The following is a 27,000-nucleotide window of genomic DNA, read 5'->3' as shown; positions in this document are numbered from 1 at the left end:
ATGGTGCATTTATCTTTTCGATAGTGAATTTGAAAGAGACTGATGAAATATACATCCTTTCCTAGATTTGAACTCTTGTCCTTTGTAGTTGAACCCTGGTGTCATAACCTGTAGACCACACAATCTGAGCAACATATGTTGAGCTGTTTTGATCTTCATGTGACAAGTGACAGAATAACTTTCAGGGTCATTTTACTGATCCTTGAGTGACAGATTGAACTAGACTCTCAGTTTAAAGGTGTGACTACCTGCACCACCACACCTGGATTGACTGGTTTAATCAGGTGATTCTGTGTGAGGTGATTCTGATAAAGTTCAGGTCTGGGGCTTAATGACCCTCAGGAACAGATGGACCCCCCTACATACTCAGTAAACACACCATCAGCAACTGTTGAGATGTAGTTTAGTTTAGTCTAATCTGATCAATAAACAGAGAGTTTATCAAACTCTGCATGTTTATGTTTGTTACAGTAGGGTATTACTCCCAAGCATCTGGATGGCATGTGGACAACCTTCAACGATTACCAGAGACCCCAGGATCATCTTTGTTTTCCTAAAAATAATGTGCTCTCCTGTCTTTCCTGTTTTGAGGGGAAAAAAATCAAATGTGAAGAAATGAAAAAAAAAATCATGCTTTTATGAATATTTACTTTTAACTCATCACCTTAGAGTTTATATTCCATAATATAGATGGACTTTTATGAACAAATTACACGTTTGTAATAACAGTGAGCTCTAAAAATGAAACAGACAACACTTTTTGCTTTGATAAAAAGAAACACTTTTAATCACAAGCTGGAATGGTTCAAAAACCTAATATATATATATATATATATATATATATATATATATATATATATATATACTCAATATATATTTTATATATTTACTCAACAAAACAATAAATAGATTTGAAAATAAATAGTAAATTTAAGTCAAATTTCACATTCCTTGGAAGGTGTGTTAATTTTGCATTTTTTGGTGCAAGCAATAAATAACATTTAGAAACAAATGTCTGCAACTGAACACATCACTACATGATAGCTTAACAAAAAACATCTCTAAATATATATTTTTAACTGAGGTAAGACGTCCAATATGCTTGCACTAATAAAATCACATTTAATTTCTCAGGATGGCTTATGAAGGAATAACACGTTCACACAACGGGACACTAGATGGCGCCAGAAGCTCAGTTAAGAAGTTATTTTCCTGATGTAAACTTTCTATTGCACAACGCTTTCTTTAGAGCACGTGCCTGTGGCTGTGCTGTGGTTTTTACATTCAACAAAGTCCGTAGACAAGCTCCGAGTTAAAGTGCAAAAAGTGCTGCAGTTGGAGAGAAATGTGATTCAGCGGACTGTTGTTCATTGGATCTTTGAGAGGCGCGCCTGACTTTAGCTTATGAACATCATCAGTGCAACAGACTCCGAGGTTATTGTAATGCTTGAATGCTGTGCTGCTGAAAAGGCGGATCAAACGGCAGTGAAATCGTCGCATCTTCTCTTTAATCTGCTGGAAAGAAAAAACAGAAAGATTAGGGGGGAAATGATGCATGTAGAACTGTCATCGCACAGTTTCTGCTGATAGAAAGTGAAGTCTCTCACCTCTTGTGGACGAATACAGCTGCTACGACAGTGACGCAGATGATGACTGCTACGACTGCGATGATGAGAGCGTTCTGTGACGCATTCCCTGAAGAGAAGAAACACTTGGTTAGCCTGCGCAGAAATGAGCCAGCTCATATTTCCCAAAAAGAGGAAGCTGGGAATCCCTGCCTGTCTTACTTTTACTGTTACATTCTGAGAATGATCCTCTGGGATCGGTACAGTAAACCTCCTGAGACCCTCCTCTCTCCCCCACACCACACAGTGCAGTGTGAGGTGGGGTTTCCGTGAAAATGAAACTGGGCTAATAGTGAAACTAAAGCCTTAGAGGGCTTGTGAGTCACAGCTCAGCTGATTAAAAGGGAACCATGACTCAGTTTGCTTTGATTCTGTTGTTTGACTTCCAGGACTAAGATAGGCGACATTTGTGCACCAGGAAATGAAGCTAACCTTGAAGTGAATTTCTGGGATTTCCTGACTTCCTGATTGAGTGGTCATTATGACAACAATCAGGTGTGTAAATGTTTGACATCACTACCAGGCAGTGAGAACTCTTAGGGAATTTCTTACACCTGTGTGGGACTTCCTTGAACCAGAGCCAGGTATTCATACATCAATGGGAGAGCCCAAGATTATCTGGAATTTGAATTTCCACAGCAGTGGTACTTCCTGATTGGCTCCCTCTCAGACAGCAGATCAGGACACACAGCACGTTTACACAATTCTCCACATGATAGCTTGTAAAACTTTTAAGTCCAGCATGCATACCTTCCTCCTTCTCCTTTTCTTGTGAAGAAAAACTGAATTCCTCCTGCCGCTGTCCCGGCAGTCCTTGGTTCACTACACAGTACACATGTCCCGTCCAGTCTGTAGGCACCTGCAGTGTGATGTTGCTGCTGGTGGTGAATGACCCATCACTGTTGATGACTGTAGTCTGTGAGGTGTTTGTGGGAGCAAGATTGGAGATGTTCCAGGAAATTTTGGGAGCGGGTTTCCCTGTGGCTGAGCAACTGAGCTCTTCCTTGCCCTCACGGCCAGCACTGCTTGCGGAGGAGTTCTTTTTGTGCATCTCTGATATTCCTTCATGGAAAATTGGAAATTGTTACTCCTGGTTAATGCTTTCCGACATTTTGAAAGAGACTACCGTAAAAAAAAATAAAAAGAAAAAAAGCACCAGCTCACCTTCCACCTTGAGGCAGATCTGCTTCCGTTTGGACCCATCAGGATACACGTTGAAGGAACAGACGTAACAATTTTCATCTGCCCACGTCACATTCTTCAGTGTGATGGACGAGGAGCTTAGAGATGAGTTGTTCAAGATCACCTTCCCTTTAAAAGGCTCGTTTATTTGCTCCCCGACAGGTTTGTTGTATGTTGCCATGTTTTCCAATGACTCAGGTCTCAGACCCCGCTGCCAGGTGACCTGCAGAACGCCTGCGGGGAAAACAAAGAGTCAGTACGTCACAGGTGACCTTTGAAAGAGTCGTGGCTGTTTACTTATAGCCAGCTGTCAGGAAACGCTCCAGATGTGGGACTTACCTGTTGGGTTTGCTAGCATGCAGTTGAAGTTTGCCTCCCCACCGTATGCGACTGTGGTCGTCCCATGGAGGCTGATGTGAGAGGCGTGGGCTGGAAACAGAAACACAGGGTCAGCAAACAGAGCGTAGCGAGAGACCTCACCAACATGAAAACGGGTCAACACAGTGTGACAGAATAATAACACAATTTATTATTATTGCATGAATCCTAATTGAAATAAATGAAATAGAAATGAATATAAAGAAAAATGCAGCACACAACTGGATCATGTATAATAATAATAATTAATATGAAAAATTAATTAAAATAAATAATAAAAATACACAAATCCATAAATGACAAATGCATAAATAATAAAAATGTATATTTTATGATATACAATAAAATTTTAATTGTATTATTGTAAAATAATATATTTTATTATTTTTAATATATATTTCATAATAAACTTTATATATGTTATAAAGTTTATTATAAAATATAATAATGTATATTTTATTATGTAAAATAAAATATACATTTTCAGTATTTACATGAACTGGATCACAAATTTAACTTAAGATAAAATTTCACATTAATAAAAATAATAAAATAATTTAATATTAGTATAATTTTCTTTATGTTGACCAAATTCATACAAGCCCTTTCAGAAAGAAGAAATGTTGTTTTACTGCACACTGTAAAACAACATTATTGTACCGTATAATAATAATGTACTCCATAACTAAACATACAGTCAGTACAGGTGAAGTAAAAATAAACAGAATTGTATTGAGATGAAAAAGTAGTCTTACCTTTAAAAGCCAAACAGAGGACAGAGAGGATCAGTAGCATCCTGTGTCGCTGCTGCAGCACGATCAGAAAATACTTTCTGTTTGGGTTGTCCTGCCTTTATAGCAGCAGGGCAGGGGGTGGGATTTCTCCTGAAACACTCATGAAGACTAGTTGTGGGGGAGAATGGAGGGTGCTTTCCTCTGCCTCAATTAATTTGTGAATATTTTATTTTCACAAATTCATAAATAAATAATGCAAATAATTTCTGAGGACAGTTAAAACGTTAAGATTCACATCTGAAGAACGGAAACAGGACTTGAAGTTTTAACTTTTTTTAATCAGACAAACTTAATTTTAGGTCTAGGAGGTTTAGATCCGCTCTGTGAGGTTTATTTTTTATATTTCTGCTAATAAGATTGAAACTAGTCAAAACTATATGCATTTTGCAACTTTTTTTTTTTTTTTACTCAGCATCCAGTAAACAGTGTTTACTGGATGTGTTTACTGGATGCTGGTCAATATTTACTTGACCTTGCTGCCAGTAGTCAAGAGGGGAAAGAACATTAATACCAATAGTAGAAGTTCCCTAAAGTTGTTGGCTTACTCAAGGTTTATTTTCTGTTGTGCGCACATGATCACAATCACATTTTCATTTTGGTTAGGTGTGAACAAGTTTGTGATATTTGACACATGTAGCAATGTTTCTTTGCTCCTCGCAGTCACTGGCACCTCAGCAGAAATGGTATTCATCCTGGAAATAAACCTGTGATACTCCTACACGTCACCGCGTTGCTCTGATAGAACGTTTTCTCGGCTAAGACCGCATGGAAACACAAAGTCACGGCTTACGAATCCCAACCAAACCAAGTGTAAAGTTAAACTGTAGCATTTTTAGAAATTGCATTGTTTTTTCACTTAATTCCCATCCAACATGTTCTTGTTTTGCGTCTGCAGTTTGTGGCTTTCTCACTTCAAGCACAACGCCAAAGAAAAAAAATGTGACAGAGGTTTGCTGAGCTCATGTTCGGTAAGTTTCATCACCGCTCAGATGCCGTGACATGTTTAGCGTCCACTTCTCACCGTTTCCCCAGTAACATGAAACCATGTCCTCCAGGGAATTTATGAGCGTTACAGTAACTTCGGCAGCGCATGTCAGAGGAAATCTAAGCTATAATTTCCTCTGTTCAATCCAAGGAAAGGAGAACAAGAAGAGGCATTTACAAGCACAATAAGCCTGGGCTGGTTTGGTTGGTTGAATCATAACCGTTACAATAAACCCGTGGTATGAAACAATCGTATGATTTCCAAGTAAAGTCAACTTGTCACATCATGCTAGATAATTTCTTACAACTTCTATAGACTCCAGAGATGTTACAAAGAATTCTAGTGTACAAAGGTATCAGTCAGGAAAAGGGTGCAATGAATACAATAGCATCCTATTTCCAAGTAATTGGAGAAGACATGGGATAGCAAACAGGTGAGAGATGCTTTGCCAGGAAGGGTTTTGCTAAGAAGTAGAGTTGGAAATCATCTCAAGCTTTGAGGAAGGAAACACTATGGTCTGACTTTAGTTTCAGGCAGACTAGGATATAAGAGGTGTAACGGTAAGTTACGCACAGGGGTGGACATTTTTGTATTTCCAATAATAGTGACAGCAAAATCTAAAAAAAAACAAACAAAAAAAAACCCTAAATGGTTAGTTGTAGCAAATTGTCTCAAGTTCAAGAAATAGAAATGTAATCAATTCATCTGTAAAGAGATGGCACCTCATATGCTTTTCTCCTGACAGTCCAGGCTGAATCACAAACTGAATCAGAATGAAAACTGAAACTTGGCAAAAGGATCACTATGACCCCCTCTGTAAGCTACTAACTCAGCCCCAAAACCTTCATGTGTGTAAAGCTGCAGATTCATTCAAATAAATGTGTTTCAGTTTAACTGCACAGCATTAGAACATGTTAAAAGGTTTCAGATGTTTTTGTATCACAAAAAAAAACCCTGGCTGGCATTGTTCATGAGGGGTGTGTACACCATATTCCTCAATGCATCAGTTGCGCAATATTGTTTCCATAACAACATTGATAGGGAAGTTCCTGTTTATATCCTCAGAGTCACAGAGCAGGAAAGAACCTGGCAGCTCTGAGCTGCGTAAAAGATAAACAAAACATTTATCATTATTAAAATATTTAATTGTTTTGCTTCAGGGTGTTTTCTTTCATGTTTTAGTTTCAGTCTGAATCGCCTGCGAGGTTTGCTCTTAAGCACGCATAAAATGAATCATATCGTTACCTAATTCTGTTATAAGTGTTTTACAGCTGGGTACAGCAAATGTAGCCATAGCTACTGTATCTAAAAGGACGTATGAGAGTAATTATGCCATAAAACATGGAATAAAATGTGGCAGGGAAGAACCTTTTATACTGAGGTTATGTCTGGTTTTAAACCAGAATCAGGTTGGAAATGTTAACTGCTTTGAGTTTTATGACTCTAAATTAAACCTCCTGTCAGACTGAAACGCACAGTCTTTTTTTTTTTTTGTTGGTTTTTTTTGGTCGCAAGTGTCACTTCTCTCATTTCCAAAGTTCTCCGCCTGCCCGTCACAGATAGTCACAGTCTGCCGGTCAGTCAGAAAGCAGTTCCTTTCTCTGGGGGGTTTCTTTGCAAAAGGAGGAGCTGAAATTTTTTTAAGCCGATACACAGAAATGCAGCCATAAGCCAATGTGTCACTGAAACAGCTTGTGCATAAGATCATTTCATAATTTGTTCCAGCAAATACAAATTGTTGCGATTCACAGTTGTGTTTAATCTAATGGATGCAAGATGCATTTGTCTCGTCACAAAGGACAGTTTTTTTCTTGCACCGCTGTTATTAAGTTTGGGCAGCAGTCTGTTAAACTCACTCATTGTTTAAGGCATTTGTTTTTTGTTTTATATTCCGCAAATTTGCAACTTATATGTTCCTTATTGTTGATGTTAACTTGAAATGCTCAAGATTACAAGATAATTTGGGTAGGACCTTTGGAGTGGAGTGTGGTCATGAGATAACTGTTATCATCAACATGATAACATACAAACTATGTTTGTAGTTTTCACAGCACTCAGTAAATTAAAGTCAATCTTGAAGAGATTTTGTTGTCACTTCAAAGTCAAACACTTTTTCATAGGATTTTAAATACGCCCTTAAAGCTGCAGTATATAGATTTTATTTTTAAAATCTGTTTTTTCTGTTTGTTTCATATTTCTTAAAGTTATCATTGCTAAGACAATATAAGACAGATAATCTGTGAAAAAAAGCTCCTTTGCCAACTGCAAAGACGCGCCAGTCAGAAACAACCAATCAGAGCCAGGAGGAGGGGCTCAGCGCTGTCAATCATTCTCATGCTTGTTCACCACAAATTAACGTACTACGAATTTGTGGTGTTAGAATTTGTAGTTAGCGTCATCTGACGCGGTTTCCCTGGAAACTGATTGACAGCGCTAAGATCCTCCTCCTGGCTCTGATTGGTTGTTTTTGACCGGAAACGGTGCATTTCTTCAGACAGCAATATCTGAGGGAAGGAGTTGGATCTTTTCACAGATTATTATCATTTCAGGTAAATAGTTTTCACTCAGGAAGTTTCAAAGAAAATCACCTGCGGTGGTTCCCCTAAAGATCCTTCAGAAGATCCAAACATTCTGCTTTCAGATTCTAATCTACACCTGTATTCTGAGTTTAAGTGGAAAAAGAAAACAGATATATATATATATATATATATATTACACATAATAGCTTCTAAAGTAATCAACGCTCAAACATCTCTATATTTTGCAGCTTTTCTTTCTCGCTGTGCTCAAATCCTGCTTTCCAGTATCAGAGGTTTGAACTTTGAGCCGGGGAATACCTTCAGAAACACGATAACCACAGTTCAAACACATAAAACCATCACATCGTGACTGACTGGGAAAAATAACCATCATTTGTGCAGGTAAATAACAAGTGTGCAACTTTATGTTTGGAACAGCAGCATTTTATCTCAGTGTTTTGGTCTTACAATAAAAAGAAAAGATGCTCTTTAGCAGAAATTTAAGCTCTTATCCAAACAGAGCAACTGGAGCATCCACCTTTTCTTTAATAACAACCAACTCTAGGTAGTGAAAGTAATATGTAAAAAGGTTTTTTGCAAGTCACTGAACCCTTGTTAGCAAATATTCTGCTGAACGTGCAGCCTTAGTCATGATAGCTGATGTTTTTTTTTTGTTTTTTTGGACTGGAAGTCCCTTGAATTGTGCTGAGACAACATGTTCTTTTGACCCCAAATTCTGCAAGTCTGCACAAGTCCTGAGCAAAAATCACTGTAACCGACGAGGAAAAATAAAATGACAGATATGTGAACACAATCGGCTGCACGAATTGCATGTGTAGATGGAGAGAGAGAGAAAAAAAGGAAGCTACACAGCTGAAATGTAAAGAGGAGGGGGTTTCAGGTTAGATGCTCTTGACCTCGTACTTCCTCTGCAAATAAGCTGGAATGTCGAAGTTAAGAGTCCGGGGAACACCAGACTGCGAAAACATAAACAAAGAAAATCTGTTTGCCGAAGGGTTTCAGAAATGAAATGAAAGTAGAATTAAAAAAAAAACCCATAATAATATTTAGACGTACTGTATGAAAGATTTTATTGTCCTGCTTCTTTTAATGTGGTCAAATAAATGCAATTATAGCTTCCTGTTTTGAGATGTAAAGGGTTCTCTAAATGCAAATGTAATTTCTATTTCATTTCAACAGGAACCTACACCATCTAAAAGTCCTGCAACTTTTAGATGGTCCATTCACCTGAATCAAAAGACTGAATGACCTTCTCTGCATGCAGAAGGTCTCAAGCTAGTTCTCAAGGAATTGAGATGCATTTTGTTCTCAAGCTATTTGATTTATTTGTGTTCAAGCAGACACAAAAAAGTTGCAGGAAACCGACTTAAGACATGTTTATACGCACCAAATGAGTCTTCAGGAAAGAGAAAGTGAGAGGAAGTGTTCACCCAGCAGGGCACCACAGAACAAACAACCACACACGTCTAAGTAGGTGCAAGTCACACTTATTTACAATGAAATTAACCTAACAGTCGTGTTTCTGGACCGTAGCAGGAAGCAGGAGTTTCTAGATGGGATTTGAATCCACGACCTTCAGGCTGCAAACTGCGCAAGCCTCACGTCACTCTGACTAGACCCGCCCCACAGAATAAACCCCGCCCCCTCATTTCATATTATACGGACATGAACTACAAAGACCCCGAAATAAAAACAGAGATTAAAATCTACATAAAGTGGCTTTACAAAACAAGTGTCACAGAATAAAATATAATATGAGCAAATGCATCTCAGTCATTTCTAATATTATTATATAACAAATATTTATTTTATTTCAGGTAGTATTTATTAGCAGTAAAGTATTTTTTTTTTCAATTTTGAATTAAGTGGCTTTTTATGCAAATAATAGTTGATTAAAATTATTTAGTGCAGAATTTTCTTTAATAAAAAAAAATCTAAAATTAAAATCTAAAAATTGTGCAAAAAAACAAACATAACATTTGATCATAAATAGGTTTTTTCCCTCTAACTTATTCAACTAAATAGCATACAATTATCTGAGTGCAACAAACATGCGATCTTCAGTCTGTTGGTTGATTCTGTTTGGTGAAATTTATTAATGAATGCCAAATATTACTGTAAAAATTTGGATTGTGATTAGTGTTAGTGTCCTAATGATCAATCTTTCCATTTTCACATTAACTTTAACTCACCATCCACTTCTTGATGTCTTAATAGTTTAATTCCGCATGAAAAAGCTTCAGTGTTTCTTATGTTGAACCATTTTTAGAACCTGAAATGCAGGGAGTCCTGATTACTAAATGAGAAACAGGTGGCTGACTGGCCGCAATGACCAGAAACGAAGAGAATCAGTTTTAGTTATACACTGTAAAATGCACACAGAATACAGGACAAAGAAACTAACATGAAAACTTAAATTATGAACACAGATGAAAAGTAAAACCAAAACATCCCAGAATTGCAACATATATTTCAGTCAAATAGAAAATGAACATAAATACATGTTGTCATATAGGTTGTCTGATGGTTCTGTAGTCAAAAGCAGCACACATTTAACTTTTAAGGTTTAAAAAAAGAAAAACAAAGTTGCTTTAAAATATTAAAAAGCGTCCTTAGGATGCAGAACTTGAGTTTTCACTTTTGTTTCTTTCCAGGGGGAACTCGAACTGAAAATCCTAAATCATCATCAAAAAATAAATTAAATATTATGAGGAAGACCTCAAGCTCAAAACCACGTCAATACAGTAAGTCCAATCCACACTTTGATCAGAAACAGGAAAAATGCACCAACCTCACAGTCTGTGTCGGTTACTGAGGTTTGGGCTTCACTAGAAGGATCTTTACAAAGTTGCATAATCTGGAAAATGCTGAACCAGAAAACGTGCAACTTTGCCAACACATTTCTTTTTCTATCAACATGATCATGACCCCACCACTAGGAGGCCTCTGATTACAAAATACATACAAAATGCATCTTAATTCCTCCAAACTTGATTGATCAAACTACAATCTCATTTGTTTTATGTAAAATACGCAACAAGTTATTCATTAAATATGAATAAAAGTCACTCCCAGTTTTTACAGCGGAGCAATTATATATATATTTTTTTCTAATCTAGTGAATTGATTAAAGTCCAAGGCTGCACAGTGGCGCAGTTGGTAGAGCTGTTGCCTTGCAGCAAGAAGGTTCTGGGTTCGATTCCCGGCCCCGGTCTTTCTGCATGGAGTTTGCATGTTCTCCCTGTGCATGTGTGGGTTTTCTCTGGGTACTCCGGTTTCCTCCCACAGTCCATAAACATGACTGTCAGGTTAATTGGTCCGTCTAAATTGTCCCTAGGTGTGAGTGTGTGTGTGCATGGTTGTTTCTCCTGTGTGTCTCTGTGTTGCCCTGCGACAGACTGGCGACCTGTCCAGGCTCTCACCTGGAACGTTAGCTGGAGATGAACCAGCAACCCTCCTAACCCCACTGAGGGACAACGGTGTAAAGAAAATGGATGGATGATTAAAGTCCAGTTTAAGACAGAAAAAGTATCATAGAGTCCAAGTGCTCACTGGTTTGACTGGTCCGCCAATCAGCTGTCAGAGAAAAAAACGTTTATTCAGAGCCAACAAAACATTTCAAGGTGCTTTCAGGAGAACTTGATTTTCCAGTTATGACTTCCCAAAGACATTGTTCTGATTTTCCCCTGCTTAATCACTGAATATGATAAATACAATATGATAATAAAATATATGTATTGCTAGACAAGCCAGACTGACTGCAATGTTTTCACTTCTCGTTTTTGGTTGATTTGCAAAATGTACATTATTTTTTGAATATCTTACATATTAAAATATTTTGAATGTAAAATTTTGTCTATTTTGTTAATCAAACCCATTAGACAGCAATTTTAAGTGACTTCTTTACAGTTTTGAGGCCTGTATTTTGACTATCAGTATCCTCGGGTGCCCCCTGCTGGCTTAGACGCGCTAAGCAGACGCCTAGTTTGATGCTGCAGCTGTTTTTATTCTACATTTGCTAAATAAAGGGAGCACACAGCTAAATGGCATTTGTAGAAAAAGTTATTTGTATATATAAAAAATAATAATTTTAATGACAGTTCAGTAAAAGAAAAACTAATATGTTAAAAAAGGAAATTTGACTTTATTTAAAAAAAGTTTTTTATCACTTTTTGGCCCAATACGTCAGACCTGGACTTGACACACCCTGAGAGGTTGATCACTCTGTGTCAGAGCATCTTCCCAAATTTCCACGGTTGAATAGACGGCTGTTTGCACCAGTGTAACCTCAATATTGTTTTTGATGCCCTATTTAAGAATTTTGGTTACGCTCTAGAACTCTTACCAAATAAAGACACACACTTCTTCAGATCTGGTTTCAATCATCTGACTCCAGCAGGCGGAAAGGCGTTACGCAATCAATCTCTAAATAAGCCATTGTTAGAATCTCTTATATTCTCCTGTGAAGTCAGCTGTAACGCTTGAGGCCATCTTGAGAGCAAACGACAAATTTCCCAGGACGTGGTGACGAGTGGTTTCATTATGTCCAACAGAAACGATGTGCCATAGTTAGAGCCAAAGTTTTTTGGTTAGAAATGTGAACTTGAGATGTAACATAAAACCACAGACACCATAGATATGTTTTATTGTCTGTTTTTTCCCCACTGGGACAATAAAATGTCTGTATGTAAAATGAGGTTGGTTTTGTAATATTTCAAAATTCTTTCCACCTCTGATATAAAAAAAAATGTCCAGAAAATGTAAACTCAAAGCAGATCAGTTGATGCAAACATGTAGAAACTGATTCTGTAACCACTTGGTTACAGCAACTTTCTGTATCACTTGAGGACTTTATCAGAATTTTAGATATTTCCTTTCAACTGTTAGTGAAAATTATAAATCAGAGTGAAGTCACAAACATGACATATTACACCCACGCATCAATATATAGAGAAAATAAGGGGCATTGCAAAAAAAAAAAAAGTTTAATCCCAAAATCTGGACAAATCTCTAAAACTGATGAAAAGACAAGATGGAGACACTGCCGGACCAGTCGGTTCTTGTTGTGTCCTACGCGCAACAATCTGTGTTTCTCCATGGAGACAAAATAGTAAAGTTGAATCACGGAACCTCTTCCTTAAAAGGAAACATACAGGTAGGGGTTTTTGATAAAAAGCAATTTAAGCAGTCACCCAGGGCAACATCAGAATGAGGTGACATGAAAAAATATATAGGCTACTGCTCAAAAAAATAAATAAATAAAGGGAACACATAAACAACACAATATAACTCCAATTAAATCAAACTTCTGTGAAATCAAACTGTCCGCTTAGGAAGCAACACTGATTGACAATCAATTCCACATGCTGTTGTGCAAATGGAATCTGGAGGCTGGAGGCGCAACCAGGAGACATACCAGGAGATGAGGAGGAGGCCAGAAGAGAGCAACAACCCAGCAGCAGGACCGCTACCTCCGCCTTTGTGCAAGGAGGAGCAGGAGGAGCAGGAGGAGCAGGAGAGCTGCCAGAGCCATGCAGAATGGCCTCCAGCAGGCCACAAATGTGCATTTATCTGAAAAAACTGTTAGAAACTGACACCAGGATGAACTTTAGCTAAAAGAAACAAGTTAAAATGTTATTCAGATGGAAAATAAAGCAAATGGTGATACTTAATTAACGATAACGCTGCTAGATGTGCTTGGATCTTATTAGCCTTTGTCAAACAACATTTCCTATTTCCGGCGTTTTATTTTGAAGGATGGTCACGGTACAGAAAAGTAATAAAATATAAATATTAAGTTAAGATCACGGCAATAAAAAAATCTAGCAAAAGTTTTTTTTAGAAATAATATGATTTTAAAATAACATACTTTTTGAAATGTTATATTGCTGTGATTAACCAATATTTTTATTTTAAATGTCGTTTGCCCCTGAGCTTTCTCCGTCTACTGCCATCCAGTGGTAGCAGCCCGCAACTACATTCTAAAATCTTTAGATTAGATTGTTAATACATTTAAAAACTCTTATTTGTAATTGAAGTTACATATGCTGCTGTTCAGCATCAGTGTGTAGACCTGCACCTGTCGATAATCACAATCAGATCTACACACTGATGCTGAACAGTAGCATATGTCATTCAGCTTACAAATAAGCGTTTATAAATGTATTAATCTAATGTAAAGATTTTAGAATGTAGTTCCGGGCTGCTACCACTGGATGGCAGTAGACGGAGAAAGCTCGGGGCAAACGACATTTAAAATAAAAATATTGGTTTATGACATCAATATAATATTTCAAAAAGATGTTTATATTAATATAATAAAGGAGGAAAATCCAATAAAAGTAATTATTGGGGTTTTTGTTGATTTCGCCACAAGGAAGGAGTAAAACACAGTAAACTAAACAGAAAAAAACAGTAAATTATTCATCATTAATCATTTTATTGAATCATCATAAACCAGGAACCAATATTTTAACATAATTATTAAATAACTACATGATAAATTAACCCATCAGATATCTGGTGTATATCTGGTGTATCTGGTGTCTGTTTTTTATTTTGTGAAAATAGAAAATCGCACAGTAAAAATATTCAAAGAAATAACAAGTAGGATCGGAACAAGAAAGCATCCCTGCCCTGATATGAAAACTGTCCAGCTCATGGTCCTGAGGTACGGTTTTGGTTTTTAAATTGTTTTGTGAAAGAATAATTAATACATGTGTAGTAATGTGGAGAGCAGCAATTGTAATAATTTATGTGAGTGCAGCAAATTAATGCACAGATAAATTCAGGTGCAAGTCTAAGGAAATGCAGATAATGCAAATTGTGCAGCTTTATTTGTAGTTGCAGTTCCTATTTGTGTCCGCTTTTCTTTGTAAGTGTGAATTAGAAGCAACTCCACAGAGCGTCAGTCCTTCTGTTCACTAATAATTACTAATACATTTATTATTAATCTAATTCAGCATTAGATTAATTGATGCTGAAGGACTTCAGCCTAGACCTTCGGCGACTAGGTTAAATGATTCTAATGTGTAATTTCAGCTTGTGACCACAAGAGGGAAATAGAGAAGAAAAAAACTTTCAAGGCAGAGAAGGGCGATTTCTGCCATCTGGTGGACATAGATGGTAACTACAGCTGTAATTAAGCAGTCATAAATATTTTTAAAAAATTCTAAGTATGAAAAATAATCTTCCATGCCATAGCCATATGAATTTTACTATTAATTTGAAGAAGACATGCAGTTACATTATTTCACCACCTCTGAAGAGCAATAAATATTTCGAAACAGTTAAATTATATTTTTACTACATATTTTCTAATAAATGACTACAGCTAAACAAACAGAATTAAATCCTCTACTCCAAATCTAAAATGTTCACACTTATGTTGAACATTAGAGGAAGTTTAATAAGTAATACAATTATAAACATAAATATGTTTTCTTATAACTAAATTCATAACTTTAACATTCCAAAAGTAAAAGTAAAATATTACAAAAGTAAAAGAGAAACATGAGATTTAGGGTACAGAAAAACCAAAAAAATCTAATTATTAAGGATACACTTCAGCCTGTGGAGGTCACGGAAATAAAAAAATAATCTAACAAAAATAATAATATATAATAATTAATAAAAATATCTTTTTCAAATGTTATATTGCAAAAATATGTTTTTATTTTAAATGTCGTTTGCCCCTGAGCTTTCTCCGTCTACTGCCATCCAGTGGTAGCAGCCCGCAACTATATTTAAAAATCTTTAGATTAGATTATTAAAAAATGTATAAACGCCTATTTGTAAGATGAAGGACATATGCCACTCTTCAGTATCGGTGTGTAGATCTGCACCTGCTAATAATCAGAGTTTGTGTGTAAAACTGGAAGCACAAGTGAAAATCAGCAGACAAAATGTTCTAGTTGCTGAGGCATAAAGTCAAGAGTTTTTAATGATGGAAAAATAAAAAATAAAAAATTACAGAACTCTATATGAGAGAAAAGAACATGGAACCGGTGGAAGAGAAAGAGAAAGTGTAACCGAAGAGTTCAGCAATGAGCAATGAGAACCAGCGAGATTTTATTCTCCAGCAGGAGTGGAAAATGACCGATAAACCAGATGAACTAATCAAAGTTGATGTTGAACAGCTGAGAAAAGCAGAAAACAGAGAAACTGGGTGAGGGACTCCAGGAACGGGAACTAAAACTGAGATAAACTACAAATGAAGTGGAAAAGTTCAACAGTGATCTCAGAGAACTAAATCCAACTGCACAAATAACAGAACACAACAAGAAACGAAACACAAAGGAATTAGCTTATATGGCAACAACATTCCAACATTAATGTATACAAGGAAATTTACTGAGTATGGCAAGACATATTGAACATAAATACACCACAAGGAAATGACCATAACCACAAATTAAACTACAGCCAAAGGCTGTGAAGCCAAATGTGTCCGTTCAAGTGAAAATATTTGCATAGTCAGAATTAATTTGACAGCTGTGCATTATGCCTGTTGAATAAAGTGAATTTTCCTTCTGAGTGTAGGAGCTGTACGGCTCGATTTCAGTCGAGTCCTGCAGAACAAAACGTCGTAGAATGAGCTTAAAAATCTGCATGTGTAAATAAAATAAAATGCATACATTTATTTTTATGTAAGTTACCTCCTCTAGATTATGTCTGCACGATTCTGGTTGCTCTCTGTTGGAAAATACAACAGTTATAAAAAAACAGATTATTATTACAGTGACTTATGTAAGAGAGGAAATGAAAGTAGAGCTCAGTCTCTCAGCGCTTTAACAACTAAAGTGAAGACAGAAGCGGCAGCAGAGAGACAGCGGTTGGATTTATTCTTAACTAAGATTAATGGAACAATTTATTCCTTAAAAGAAATATTGCTGATGCTGTGAACTTTAGTCCGAGTAAAAAAAAATTATGAATATTGCATTAGTTTCTCACCGAAGTGGACGTCTTCTGTGAATAAATCCCAGAATAACTGAAACTATGAAAATTAAGAGAACTGCAGCAGTCAAAGCAGAAGGAAGAGTCACTCCTGTAGATTGGCTCCAAACTTCATCTGATGAATTATTATTATTAGGAAGTGGGTCTATTGGAAATAAAACAAACATTGTTAGAGAATATATGATTCATATGAGTTTGACATAACATATATATATATATAGGTCTACACACCTTTAACTGTGATGTTGAGATGGAAAATAAATGTTCCATCAAGATTAGAACACTCACAGGAGTAGTTCCCACTATCAGCTGGTGTTAAACTGGTCAGGTGCAGAAACACAGTTTGATTCCTGGTTTTCAGTGAGAACCTGGAGTCACATTCATGAACAAAGTCACCTCCATCCTTATACCGCAGACTGCACTCTTTGCTGCTTCTCTCTGTTCTGATCTTACACACGATCATTGTGATGGTAGTTGTTGTTTCATTGGTGCAGATTGGAGTAAAATCAGATTCTTTTCCAATTGTTTTCACAAGAGTCACTGAAAGCAGTCAAGAACAATGAATAAGAAATAGTCTGCTGTTAGAGTGGAATTTTAAAATAATAGAGCAGATGAAACTAAGGTTAACAGAAACTGAAAGTTTATAGTGAAAAACAATTCAAGATTCAATTAAAAGAAAATTGGATTTTGTACGTTACCTTCAGCATCCAAAAAGCACGTAAAACACAGCAGAAGCAGTAAAAGGCTGAACCTCACTGCATCCATCTAACCGGCTTATCGATGCAACATCTGCTGCTGCACTGAACAGAGGCCGTCTCAACTGTCCTCTGAACTTTTATTGGGCGACTCAAACCACAAATTCTCATCTCTCAAAGTGGTTCAAGAGGATGTGAGACTTTTTCTAAAAGGGAAACGCGTCTATATGACGGCTTCACTTTGAAACAACAGAACACAAACCAGAATTATCTCTGCCCATCGCATCGTTACAGTTTAAAGACCATGTTAGGTCAAAAGTTTGCTTAAAACCAAAACAATCAACTATGCTGGTTATTAGCTATTAGAACGTGTATTTTATGCACCGTCTCACATCAGAACAAGCTAACGGCATGACAGCATGTTGTCATGACAGATGGGACTTCCTGTCTGCAACAATTTGGTGTCTGTAAGACATAAGATCTAAATGTCATATTTGCTTTGTGGTCTTCACACTTTTACAGTCATGAATATAAGCTGTAAAGAGAAGACAGCGCCCTGCTGCAGGCTGATGGTCCATCACTGCCTCTTAACACAAACGAAAACTAAACAAATATAATTCAGAAGCTGCATCTCATCTGTTGGAATCACCAGTTAATACATACAGAAGTCTGAAAGAGTAGAACAAACTTCATACTGAAATATTTGCTATTCGTTTTCTATTTTCTCGGTTTATGGAAAAAGAGATGCTTGTAAATGCTTGTTTTTTTCTTCTTTACAACATTGTCACATATCAGATTAAAGGTACACCAGAGAAAAGTCAAGATAGACAATCAAGTTGGGCAACAAGAAGCTAAGACATGAAAACAAAAGCAGCAACTCAGCAAATATGTTGGAAAGAGGACAGATTTCCACAATTTGGGACAATTTGACTAAAAGAAGACAAGTTTCTGAAATGTTTGATGAATTTGGGGTTTTAACAACTGAAAGAAAAAACTTGGAAGTCATTCATAATGTGGTGCCTTTTCAAGAAAGCATAATAATTTAATTAAACGACTTTGAAAAGACAGCTTTGCATTGTGTCTAAACAATGTGGTCATCAAGGGAAACATAAAAAGATGTCCCCATAAAGACGTCAGCTGATTTCTAAATGTGGCCTAAACGTGGTTATGGCTGATCACGGTCTAACCAAGTATGACTTTCGACTGTTTTGTTGGCCTATTTCTGTGTGGCATTAGTCAGCTACAACAAAATGTGTCTTTCTAGTTCAGCATCATTCTATGGTGATTAGATTTGACATCATTGTAAAGGCTGCAGGTTAACGTAATAAACTGGTCCTTCATTTGTGTTTTCAGTTTTGCTTTCTTGAGTTGTAAAGTCAGTAACGTTTAACTCACAAGCAGGGGCGGATCTAGAAAATATTTATGGGGTGGCAAGAGGGTGGCAGGGACTTTTTCAGGGGTGGCAGCATATATATATATATATATATATATATATATATATATATATATATATATATATATATATATATATATATATATATATATATTTTAATATTTCGTATTAAAAACAATACGAAATATTGTTTTTAACTTGCATTGTTTCAAAATGAGCTTCATGTAGCACCGAGGCTTAAATACAATTTCTTAATGTAGTATAGTTAATTATTTTCACATCTTTCGTACTCCTGCTAATTGATATGCATTACTGATATGCATATCAATTGACATGCATTGTGTCCAGAAAACCATTTTATCCCAATACAGGACAAGGAGAAATCTGTCACAAAAAAATTAGTAGCGCCATCATTTGTTATTCGATATATCTATTAAATACGACTTAAAATAAAGATTAGAAAACTGATGTTTGATCAATTCTCCATGATACAAATCTATAAACAGTTTAGCTTCTGTTAGTTCTGTCAAGACACAAGAAAGGCCGAATATCTACTTATATTGGTCAATCGTTTTATTTTAAATATGCTGTAGGAGCCGTAGTTTGACAACTGTTAAAAATATCACCATGTTTTTAGAACACAGGGGATTAGCTCAGTTTTTGTCACTTGTTTTAGGAATTGCAGCGGCTGCAGTGCGCCACAATAAAGGTACAATAAAGCTGATAAACAGGTGAAGAACCAAACTAGACAGAACCTCTTCTGATTGTTTGCCAAGCCAAACATCCAATAAAAGTTCCACCAAGCCACTACTAAGGCACTGGGGTCATAATTCTAGACACGGGCAAAACAAGGTTCAATGTCCAAACTTATTGATTGTTCTTGGTGATTTATTTTCTTCTTTCATCAAACAATTACAGAGATCAAACTTTCATTTGTTCTCATGCTACCGCTCTTAAAAGCCATCGGCCCCAAACCCAAATGCCTGCTGGTCCTTCTCCAGGCCCCTGCACTTATCTATGTGGACTGACCCACATTACTTCCTGTCTAAATTTAGAAAATAAATAAGAAAATAATAAAACAAAAAATAAATAAAATCAACAATTATCAACCCACAAATAAACTCTGTAAATAATACAAAAAATTGAATTTTAAGAAAAAAGTAACACAATTCAAATGGATAATGAAATATCCATTTGCGGATAGCTCCAACAACTTTTATTCTGCCTTTTCTCGCTCTGTATATCGGCTGTACGCGGACCCCTTGCCATGGCAACCGACAGACAACAGCTCAACGAGCACATAGAGCAGGGATTACCGATCAGGGGAATCAACACCAAAAAACAAACATTTCCCACACAAAAAAGTAGCAAAAACACTAAAACAGAACATCCAGTCTGTTACATTATGCTGTCAGGCTTGATGTCTATATTTGTATTATTAATAAGTTTTCACCTGAGCACAGCAGCGGTTGATTAGTTGATACACGACAACGATTTCGGGGGAAAACGGAAGAGTTTTGTTGCGTTTGTAGTGTGCGTTTACACGAAACCACCGAATGTTTTCTCTAACAACGGCACAAATTGAAAACGGGTTCCAGAGTGCGATGTTTCTGAAACGTACCATTTTCCGTTGTTGTGTAAACCTAGAAAACGGATCTTTTCTTCCAGAGAATCCCCAGCTCATGCATAGTATGACGCAAAACATAGCTGCTTCCTACAATCCACAGAAGAAGAAGAAACTACTCACAATGCTGGTGTTACTGTTTCCCCATCAGATACGGTTCCCTCAGCGTCTCTTCACCGCTCCGCACCGCCCAGGTGGCAAAATACACGGCTGCTTGTTCAGCGCTCTTATCTAGAGAACTACGGACCAGGACCAGCCCGGCTCCAGAAGAGTTTAACAGGAGGGGCACAGACTTATTTTGGGGGGACAAAATGAATCTACGTTGCTGAACATTGGCAACAACACCAGCAGCCTACTGGCTACTTGTTAACAAGCTTAACATGCTGTATTGATATTAGCCAGTCATCTTTTAGCTATCATCACCTGCATCCAACAGCTTCACTCAACTCACTCGGTTAGTTCGGGGGAAAAAACTGTGCAGTTATTTACGTTTTGCTGGTTTGCTGCCATGATTCTAACACACACCTGCGCAGCAGCAGCAGGTCTCCTTCGCTGCCTCACAGGTGTAAACCCAGCGCAAGCGTCTCAGCGTTCATGTTGCGTTTGAAGGCGGCTCGGAAAAACAGGTTACGACTTGTTAGCGACGGATAAAACTGTTTTAACTGCTGAAAAAGGTAACAGAGGACACGGATATGGGACGTGCGGGAACTCCTATTTTATCAAATTGATATAGGAATAACAGACTGTTGGCCATTCCAAGGTAAAAACAATAAACAGCTTCCAGTCCTGGCCGCTACAGACACCGTGAAAGCTCAAACAAGGTTTTTCGGCAAAGTTATCCCACTTTTTCCAACTGCATGCGCCCTAATCAGACGCACACAATGTGTGTTCTCTCACGGAAATCCACATGCCTTCAAGTACAACTTTTTTTAAACACATGCGCACTTTCAAAGTTTCATAGAACCTAGCACCAACTAGGCGCAGCGAGAGCATTACACGTTTTCGATGTGTACGGTTACTGTGTAAACACAGATCGTAATTAGAACGTTATCGTGTAAACGATCCAACAAAAACGGAACAAAAGTGCCGTTTTTGTTGGATCGTTGTTGTGTAAACGCCCCTTAATAAACAGCTGCTCTACTGATGACGTGGTGGGCGGGTTGACCTGTTTTCGTTTACACGACAACGATTTCGGGGGAAAACGGAAGAGTTTTGTTGCGTTTGTAGTGTGCATTGACACGAAACCACCAAATGTTTTCTCTAACAACAGCACAGATTGAAAACGGGTTCCAGAGTGCGATGTTTCTGAAACGTATCGTTTTCCGTCGTCATGTAAACCTAGAAAACGGATCTTTTCTTCCAGAGAATCCCCAGCTCCTGCATAGTATGACGCAAAACATAGCTGCTTCCTACAATCCACAGAAGAAGAAACTACTCACAATGCTGGTGTTACTGTTTCCCCATCAGATACGGTTCCCTCAGCGTCTCTTCACCGCTCTGCACCGCCCAGGTGGCAAAATACACGGCTGCTTGTTCAGCACTCTTATCTAGAGAACTACGGACCAGCCCCAGCTCCAGTCGAGTTTAACAGGGGGGCACCGACTTATTTTGGGGGGACAAAATGAATCTACGTTGCTGAACATAGACAACAACATCAGTAGCATACAGGCTACTTGTTAACAAGCTTAACGTGCTGTATTGATATTAGCTAGTCATCTTTTAGCTAACATCACCTGCATCCAACAGCTTTACTCAACTCAGTCGGTTAGTTCGGGGGAAAAACTGTGCAGTTATTTAAGTTTTGCTGGTTTGCTGCCATGATTCTAACACAGACTGCGCAGCAGCAGCAGCAGCAGCAGCAGCAGGTCTCCTTCGCTGCCTCACAGGTGTAAACCCAGCGCGAGCGTCTCAGCGTTCATGTTGCGTTTGAAGGCGGCTCGGAAAAACAGGTTACGACTTGTTAGCAACGGATTAAACTGTTTTAACTGCTGAAAAAGGTAACAGAGGACACGGATATGGGACGTGCGGGAACTCCTATTTTATCAAATTGATATAGGAATAACAGACTGTTGGCCATTCCAAGGTAAAAACAATAAACAGCTTCCAGTCCAGGACTCGCTACAGACACCGTGAAAGCTCAAACAAGGTGTTTCAGCAAAGTTATCCCACTTTTTCCAACTGCATGCACCCTAATCAGACGCACACAATGCGTGTTTTCTCACGCAAATCCACATGCCTTCAAGTACAACTTTTTTTTAAACACATGCGCACTTTCAAAGTTTCAAAGAACCTAGCACCAACTAGGCGCAGCGAGAGCATTACACGTTTTCGATGTGTACGGTTACTGTGTAAACACAGATCGTAATTAGAACGTTATCGTTCGGCACAAACATAAAAACATTATGTTCCGTTTTTGTTGGATCGTTGTCGTGTAAACGCCCCCTTAGTGCCAACAACCAAAACACACCGAACTGCTCAGCACGTTAAGGTTATCAAAGTCAGTAGCAGGCTAACAGTTAGGCTAGCATTACTGACCCACTGCTCACTTGTTCAATCTTTTCTTTAAATTAAAAGTTTTCCTCACCTGTGAAATCTGAAGCCCTTATTACCATTATCTATGTTTGAATTAACTACTAAACATTGCATCCGTTGTTCTGATTCTTTGCGTGATTGTAGTAGTTTCCTGACCACCAATATTCCTGACTCAATGGACAGCAATGGCTCATGTGTGACTTACGATAAATCACATAATGTCCAGTCCAGTAACATATATATCTATCAAGGCTGCTGCCTCGCGCTCTGTCCTTCTCTCGCACTTCCCGCTACTTAGCAGTAGGTGTCAGGTTACATTGTGTTGCATTCAATGTTGTCGGGGAAAAAAGAGTTTCATGCGCTTAATGTCTGATTTGCCATAACTATTTATTGAATTCATTGTCGCCAGCTGGGGTGGCAACAGGGGTGGTGAGGCTCTCGTTTGGGGTGGCAACTGCCACCCCGCTAGATCCGCCCCTGCTCACAAGGAATCAAAAACCAATATTTGCAAATATTGGTGTACCACAGGACAGTTAAATAGGTTTTGTCACCTCAGTCAGAGAAAGTTGACAGGTTGACTTTTCAAATAATCTGGTGGTGTGAGGCCTCTGGGTAAGCTGACCTGTTGATAAGTTAGCATATTCCTCAATTATCTTAACTGCTTCCTGTCTTTGACTATTGTGCTGTAATTTAGTCATGTTTTCAGTCCTGTTTTAAAAGAGAAAACAGTTTCTGAATATATCTGGTGATCAGGAAGCTACGGAGCAAAACCAGAGTTTAACTTTAGTCTGTGGAACATAAGTTGAAGGTGAAGGCTAGGGGCCATTAGCGCCCCTTTGAATGAATTTGTTCAACCTTTTAATCACAATTCAAGAAGAGAGTGACACTGATAAAAAACAATATTTTCTAAATGTTCTAAATTCTCTTGTTCCTGCCACTCTCCAAAATTGTTTAGCCTTGGATAAATACTTCAATTGCTGACGTCTTCTTGTTGCTAAGAGATGTCAAAGATTTATAGACTCCCATTTAGCAACAAAAAAAAGACTGCCTTAATGTTTCATTAAAAGACAAAAGTAAGACAAAAACAAATTAATTCTTATGCATTTTCTTAAAATTTATTTCTGGCTGCGAGTCCTTTTCACTCAGATGATTTTGGCCACTATGACAAAAACATCTGGACACCACTACGTATCAGTGATGTCATATAAACCATACATTTTCAAGCAAGACAAATGAAAAACATAATATACAAATACATAAATAATAAGTAAATTTTATATGTACATACTTCCTGACCCCTGCAGGAAGTGCATTAATAGTGTTTTAACAGCTTTGCAAAGATAGAAATAGTACCTTCTGTTCATAACACAGTTAATAAGACGTGAGAATGTAAAACATAAGAAAATTCAGCCTGATGTAAATCAAACTGTATTTATCCTGACACATTATTAGTTTTCATAAATATTCCTGTTCCTTTCCAGATTTTCCAGGTCACCGGTTTCCTTCTTGTTGGCCGAGTTTCTGTTAGCTGCATGCTGATGGTGACCTGAGGAAACGGTTTGATAGAGGTCTCTGGATGGCCGCTGGAGATTTACATACAGCTCATTCGAGTTATTGTCATCCTAAACAAGAATAATAATAAAAAAACATTAAAAACAATTTTGAAGCAAAATACCCTCAATCAAGTCAGACATCAATTTACGTCTCTCCTTAGTGAAAATCTTTCTAGAACTGGTAAATCTAATTACTAAAAGGCATAAATTGACAATAACGTACTATTTATTTAGGTATTTATTTATTTATTTATTCATTTATTTCTCTAATTCACATTAGCAACAGTTTCTTCTCACAGTTTCAGCACAGCGAACATTAATGTTTGTGAGCGTTTTTTCTAGCATCTATGGTTCTCTGCATTAGTGAAACAGTGCCATCTTGTGGTCATTTTCTATAGTACATGAATCCTTGTGTTATGTGAATGAACTTAGTTCATCATTCTGTTCTTGGAGCTGAAACAGTCTAATTATTGAAGCAGAATTGATCACAAATGTTCTCCGGTGACAGTAAAGGATTTGTTCTGACTGTGGTTTATGTTAATGCATCAAACAGATACACAGACTTTATCTCTGAGGATAACTGCCATGTAAAACTCTAATTTATTCAACATATTTTATATACCGATGAAACCAGAAGAGAGTCTGAAAAACACATACACCTTTTTTCCTCACCATCTGAAATTAAGTCAGGTCAAATGTCTTATTTTAGAATGACCTAAATTTCCTAAACATCACAATAATGATATCTGGTCTTATTTCTTTAAACATCTATGTTTATCTTCCTGTTCTGAGTGGTGTGCCACAGGGCTCTATTTTGGGCCCTCTGATTATCTCCTTGTACTTTGCAACTTGAATCTATTATCAAACTCCACAATGTCAAATTCCCATTGTTATCTACATGATCTGCAATTTTAACTTATTATCTGGGCTTTACCTCATTGTTTAAAGAGACAGAAATAATTCCTGTACAAATCGGATTTTGAAAACACTGATAAAAAAAATCTCAGCAGCAATCAGATGGAACCAACTCTCTATGACAAAAGCTAAACAGCAAAAGGAAACCACTTCATGATGCAGCAGACTGATAAGATGTATTTTTCTGTCTCTCAGATCTTTCCGATGTCGACCTGGGCACCCGAACATGTGACTCTGATCAAAAACCAAAACTGAATGGATGGAAAGATGAATGGAAAATGGAAACACAAATGAATGTATAGGTGGCTGTTGGGTAATTTTTAAAATGGTCTGAAAAGTAGAATAGAAAATAGAGAATAAAAAAGAATGTCTGTTCTTGTGTTTTCTAGCCTTCCATTTGTCAAAAAAACAATGGTGTAAATTTTAAAATAGTAAATTATATTTACTCACTATAGCGGCAGCGGATACAAATGATGCAGATGTTTTGGATCTTAAACAGCTGTAAGAATTAAGGATTAGTGTCAAAGTATAATCATCAAAATGTAGCGTTGATCAAACATTCAAAGAAACGTCGGTTTTATTTAAGATGATGAAATAACTGTTGAAGAAGCAGAAAAAGACTAGAAATGACATTAAAAATCAACGATCTTAGTAGAGAAGCCAAAGTCTAAGTAAAATAATAAACTCTATTGAATCAGTTTCTCACCGATGAGGACGTCTTCTGTGAATAAATACCAGAATAATTGAAACTTTGATAACCAGGACGACTGCAGCAGAAAGAAGAATCAGTCCAGACTGGCTCCAAACTTCATCTGATGCATTATCATCAGGATTTGAGTCTTTTGGAAGTAAAGCATTGTTATAGAATATATAGCAAATAAAAGTTTGACACAGGCAATGTAAAATGTGCTCACCGTTAACTGTGATGCTGAGATGGAGAAAATGTGTCCCTTCAAGATTAACACACTGACAGGAGTAGTTCCCACTATCAGCTGGTGTTAAACTGGTCAGGTGCAGAAACACAGTTTGATTCCTGGTTTTCAGTGAGAACCTGGAGTCACATTCATGATCAAAGTCACCTCTGTTCGTATACCGCAGACTGCACTGCTCTCCACCGCTTCTCTCTGTTCTGATCTTACAAATGATCATTATGATGGCATTTGATGTTTTGTTGGTGCAGATTGGAGTGAAATCAGATTCTTTCCCAATCGATTTCACAAGAATCACTGCAAGCAGTAAAGTTCAATTAATGAGAAATAGTTTCAATGCTGTAATAGTCGATCAACAAAAAATGAAGCAGATGTGAATAAAATGATCAGAAACTGAAATTTCATAGTATAAGACGAGTCAAAATACATCAACTTCAACAATACCTTTGCCGTCCAAAATCCACACGGAACATGGCAGGAGCAGTAAAAAGCTGATTCTCATTGGATCCATCTAATTATGCTGTGACTGCAACGTCTGCTGCTGCACTGAACGGAGGCCGTCTGAACTGTCTGTACAGTTTGGGCGACTCAAACCACAGGTGCTCACCTTTCAAAGTGGTTCATGAGAACGTGTCACTTTTTCCGAAAAGGAAACGCGCCTCCTTTGACCGCTGCTCTTTGAAACAACAGAGCACACAAACTGCAGGTCAATTTGCATCTCCTGTTGGGTCAAAAGTTTCCTCAAAACCAAAACAGTCAACTCTTATTTATATTACCTAGCAGAAAATGTGCTTTTCTGTACTGCAGCCCCTTGTATCAGACAATAACACAGTTAGATGCAAACCTAACCATGCATGTTCTGGTGGGCAGGACTTCCTGCTTCGTTTCCTGTAACTGCAG

At 37.4% G+C, this 27,000-nt stretch overlaps 1 protein-coding gene and 2 long non-coding RNA genes across 4 annotated transcripts; all 3 read right to left on the bottom strand.

The window, feature by feature from the left end:
- Positions 1–864: 864 nt before the first annotated feature.
- LOC103474808 (OX-2 membrane glycoprotein-like) lies at positions 865–7,302 on the bottom strand. Of its 2 annotated transcripts, none has more exons than XM_008426061.3 (6): positions 3,941–7,302; positions 3,147–3,236; positions 2,790–3,041; positions 2,376–2,687; positions 1,608–1,695; positions 865–1,512 (listed from the first exon to the last, which is right to left on the bottom strand). In XM_008426061.3, exons 1-6 carry the CDS (start codon positions 3,978–3,980, stop codon positions 1,476–1,478), a joined length of 819 nt encoding a protein of 272 aa, XP_008424283.2. In that variant the 5' UTR covers positions 3,981–7,302; the 3' UTR covers positions 865–1,475. The 2 variants fall into 2 exon arrangements, with proteins under 2 accessions (XP_008424283.2, XP_008424275.2); XM_008426053.3 differs by having other exon boundaries at positions 866–1,515; positions 3,941–7,299.
- An 8,119-nt stretch (positions 7,303–15,421) lies between these two features.
- On the bottom strand, positions 15,422–18,657 carry LOC103474800 (uncharacterized). The gene is made up of 5 exons (XR_014091082.1): positions 17,158–18,657; positions 16,691–16,999; positions 16,457–16,604; positions 16,162–16,198; positions 15,422–16,074 (listed from the first exon to the last, which is right to left on the bottom strand). It is a non-coding gene; the product is annotated as an uncharacterized LOC103474800 (long non-coding RNA).
- Positions 18,658–23,740: 5,083 nt separating this feature from the next.
- LOC145555027 (uncharacterized) lies at positions 23,741–26,929 on the bottom strand. The gene is made up of 5 exons (XR_014091080.1): positions 26,545–26,929; positions 26,086–26,397; positions 25,878–26,010; positions 25,622–25,670; positions 23,741–24,325 (listed from the first exon to the last, which is right to left on the bottom strand). It is a non-coding gene; the product is annotated as an uncharacterized LOC145555027 (long non-coding RNA).
- Between the last annotated feature and the right edge of the window lie 71 nt (positions 26,930–27,000).

This window comes from Poecilia reticulata, chromosome 2 (genome assembly GCF_904066995.2).
Source record: "Poecilia reticulata chromosome 2, P_reticulata-male-v2, whole genome shotgun sequence".
NCBI classification, from domain to species: domain Eukaryota; kingdom Metazoa; phylum Chordata; class Actinopteri; order Cyprinodontiformes; family Poeciliidae; genus Poecilia; species Poecilia reticulata.
The sequence above is the reverse complement of the archived record's forward strand: the minus strand, read 5'-3'. Positions and strand labels throughout refer to the sequence as shown.

Excerpts from the sequence above, each read along its gene's own strand:
- LOC103474808 (XM_008426053.3), bottom strand. The coding sequence starts at position 3,980 with ATGCTACTGATCCTCTCTGTCCTCTGTTTGGCTTTTAAAG. Across the intron at positions 3,237-3,940 it reads CCTCTGTTTGGCTTTTAAAG|CCCACGCCTCTCACATCAGC; the intron begins GTAAGACTACTT and ends TTCTGTTTCCAG. Across the intron at positions 2,688-2,789 it reads GATCTGCCTCAAGGTGGAAG|GAATATCAGAGATGCACAAA; the intron begins GTGAGCTGGTGC and ends TTTTCCATGAAG.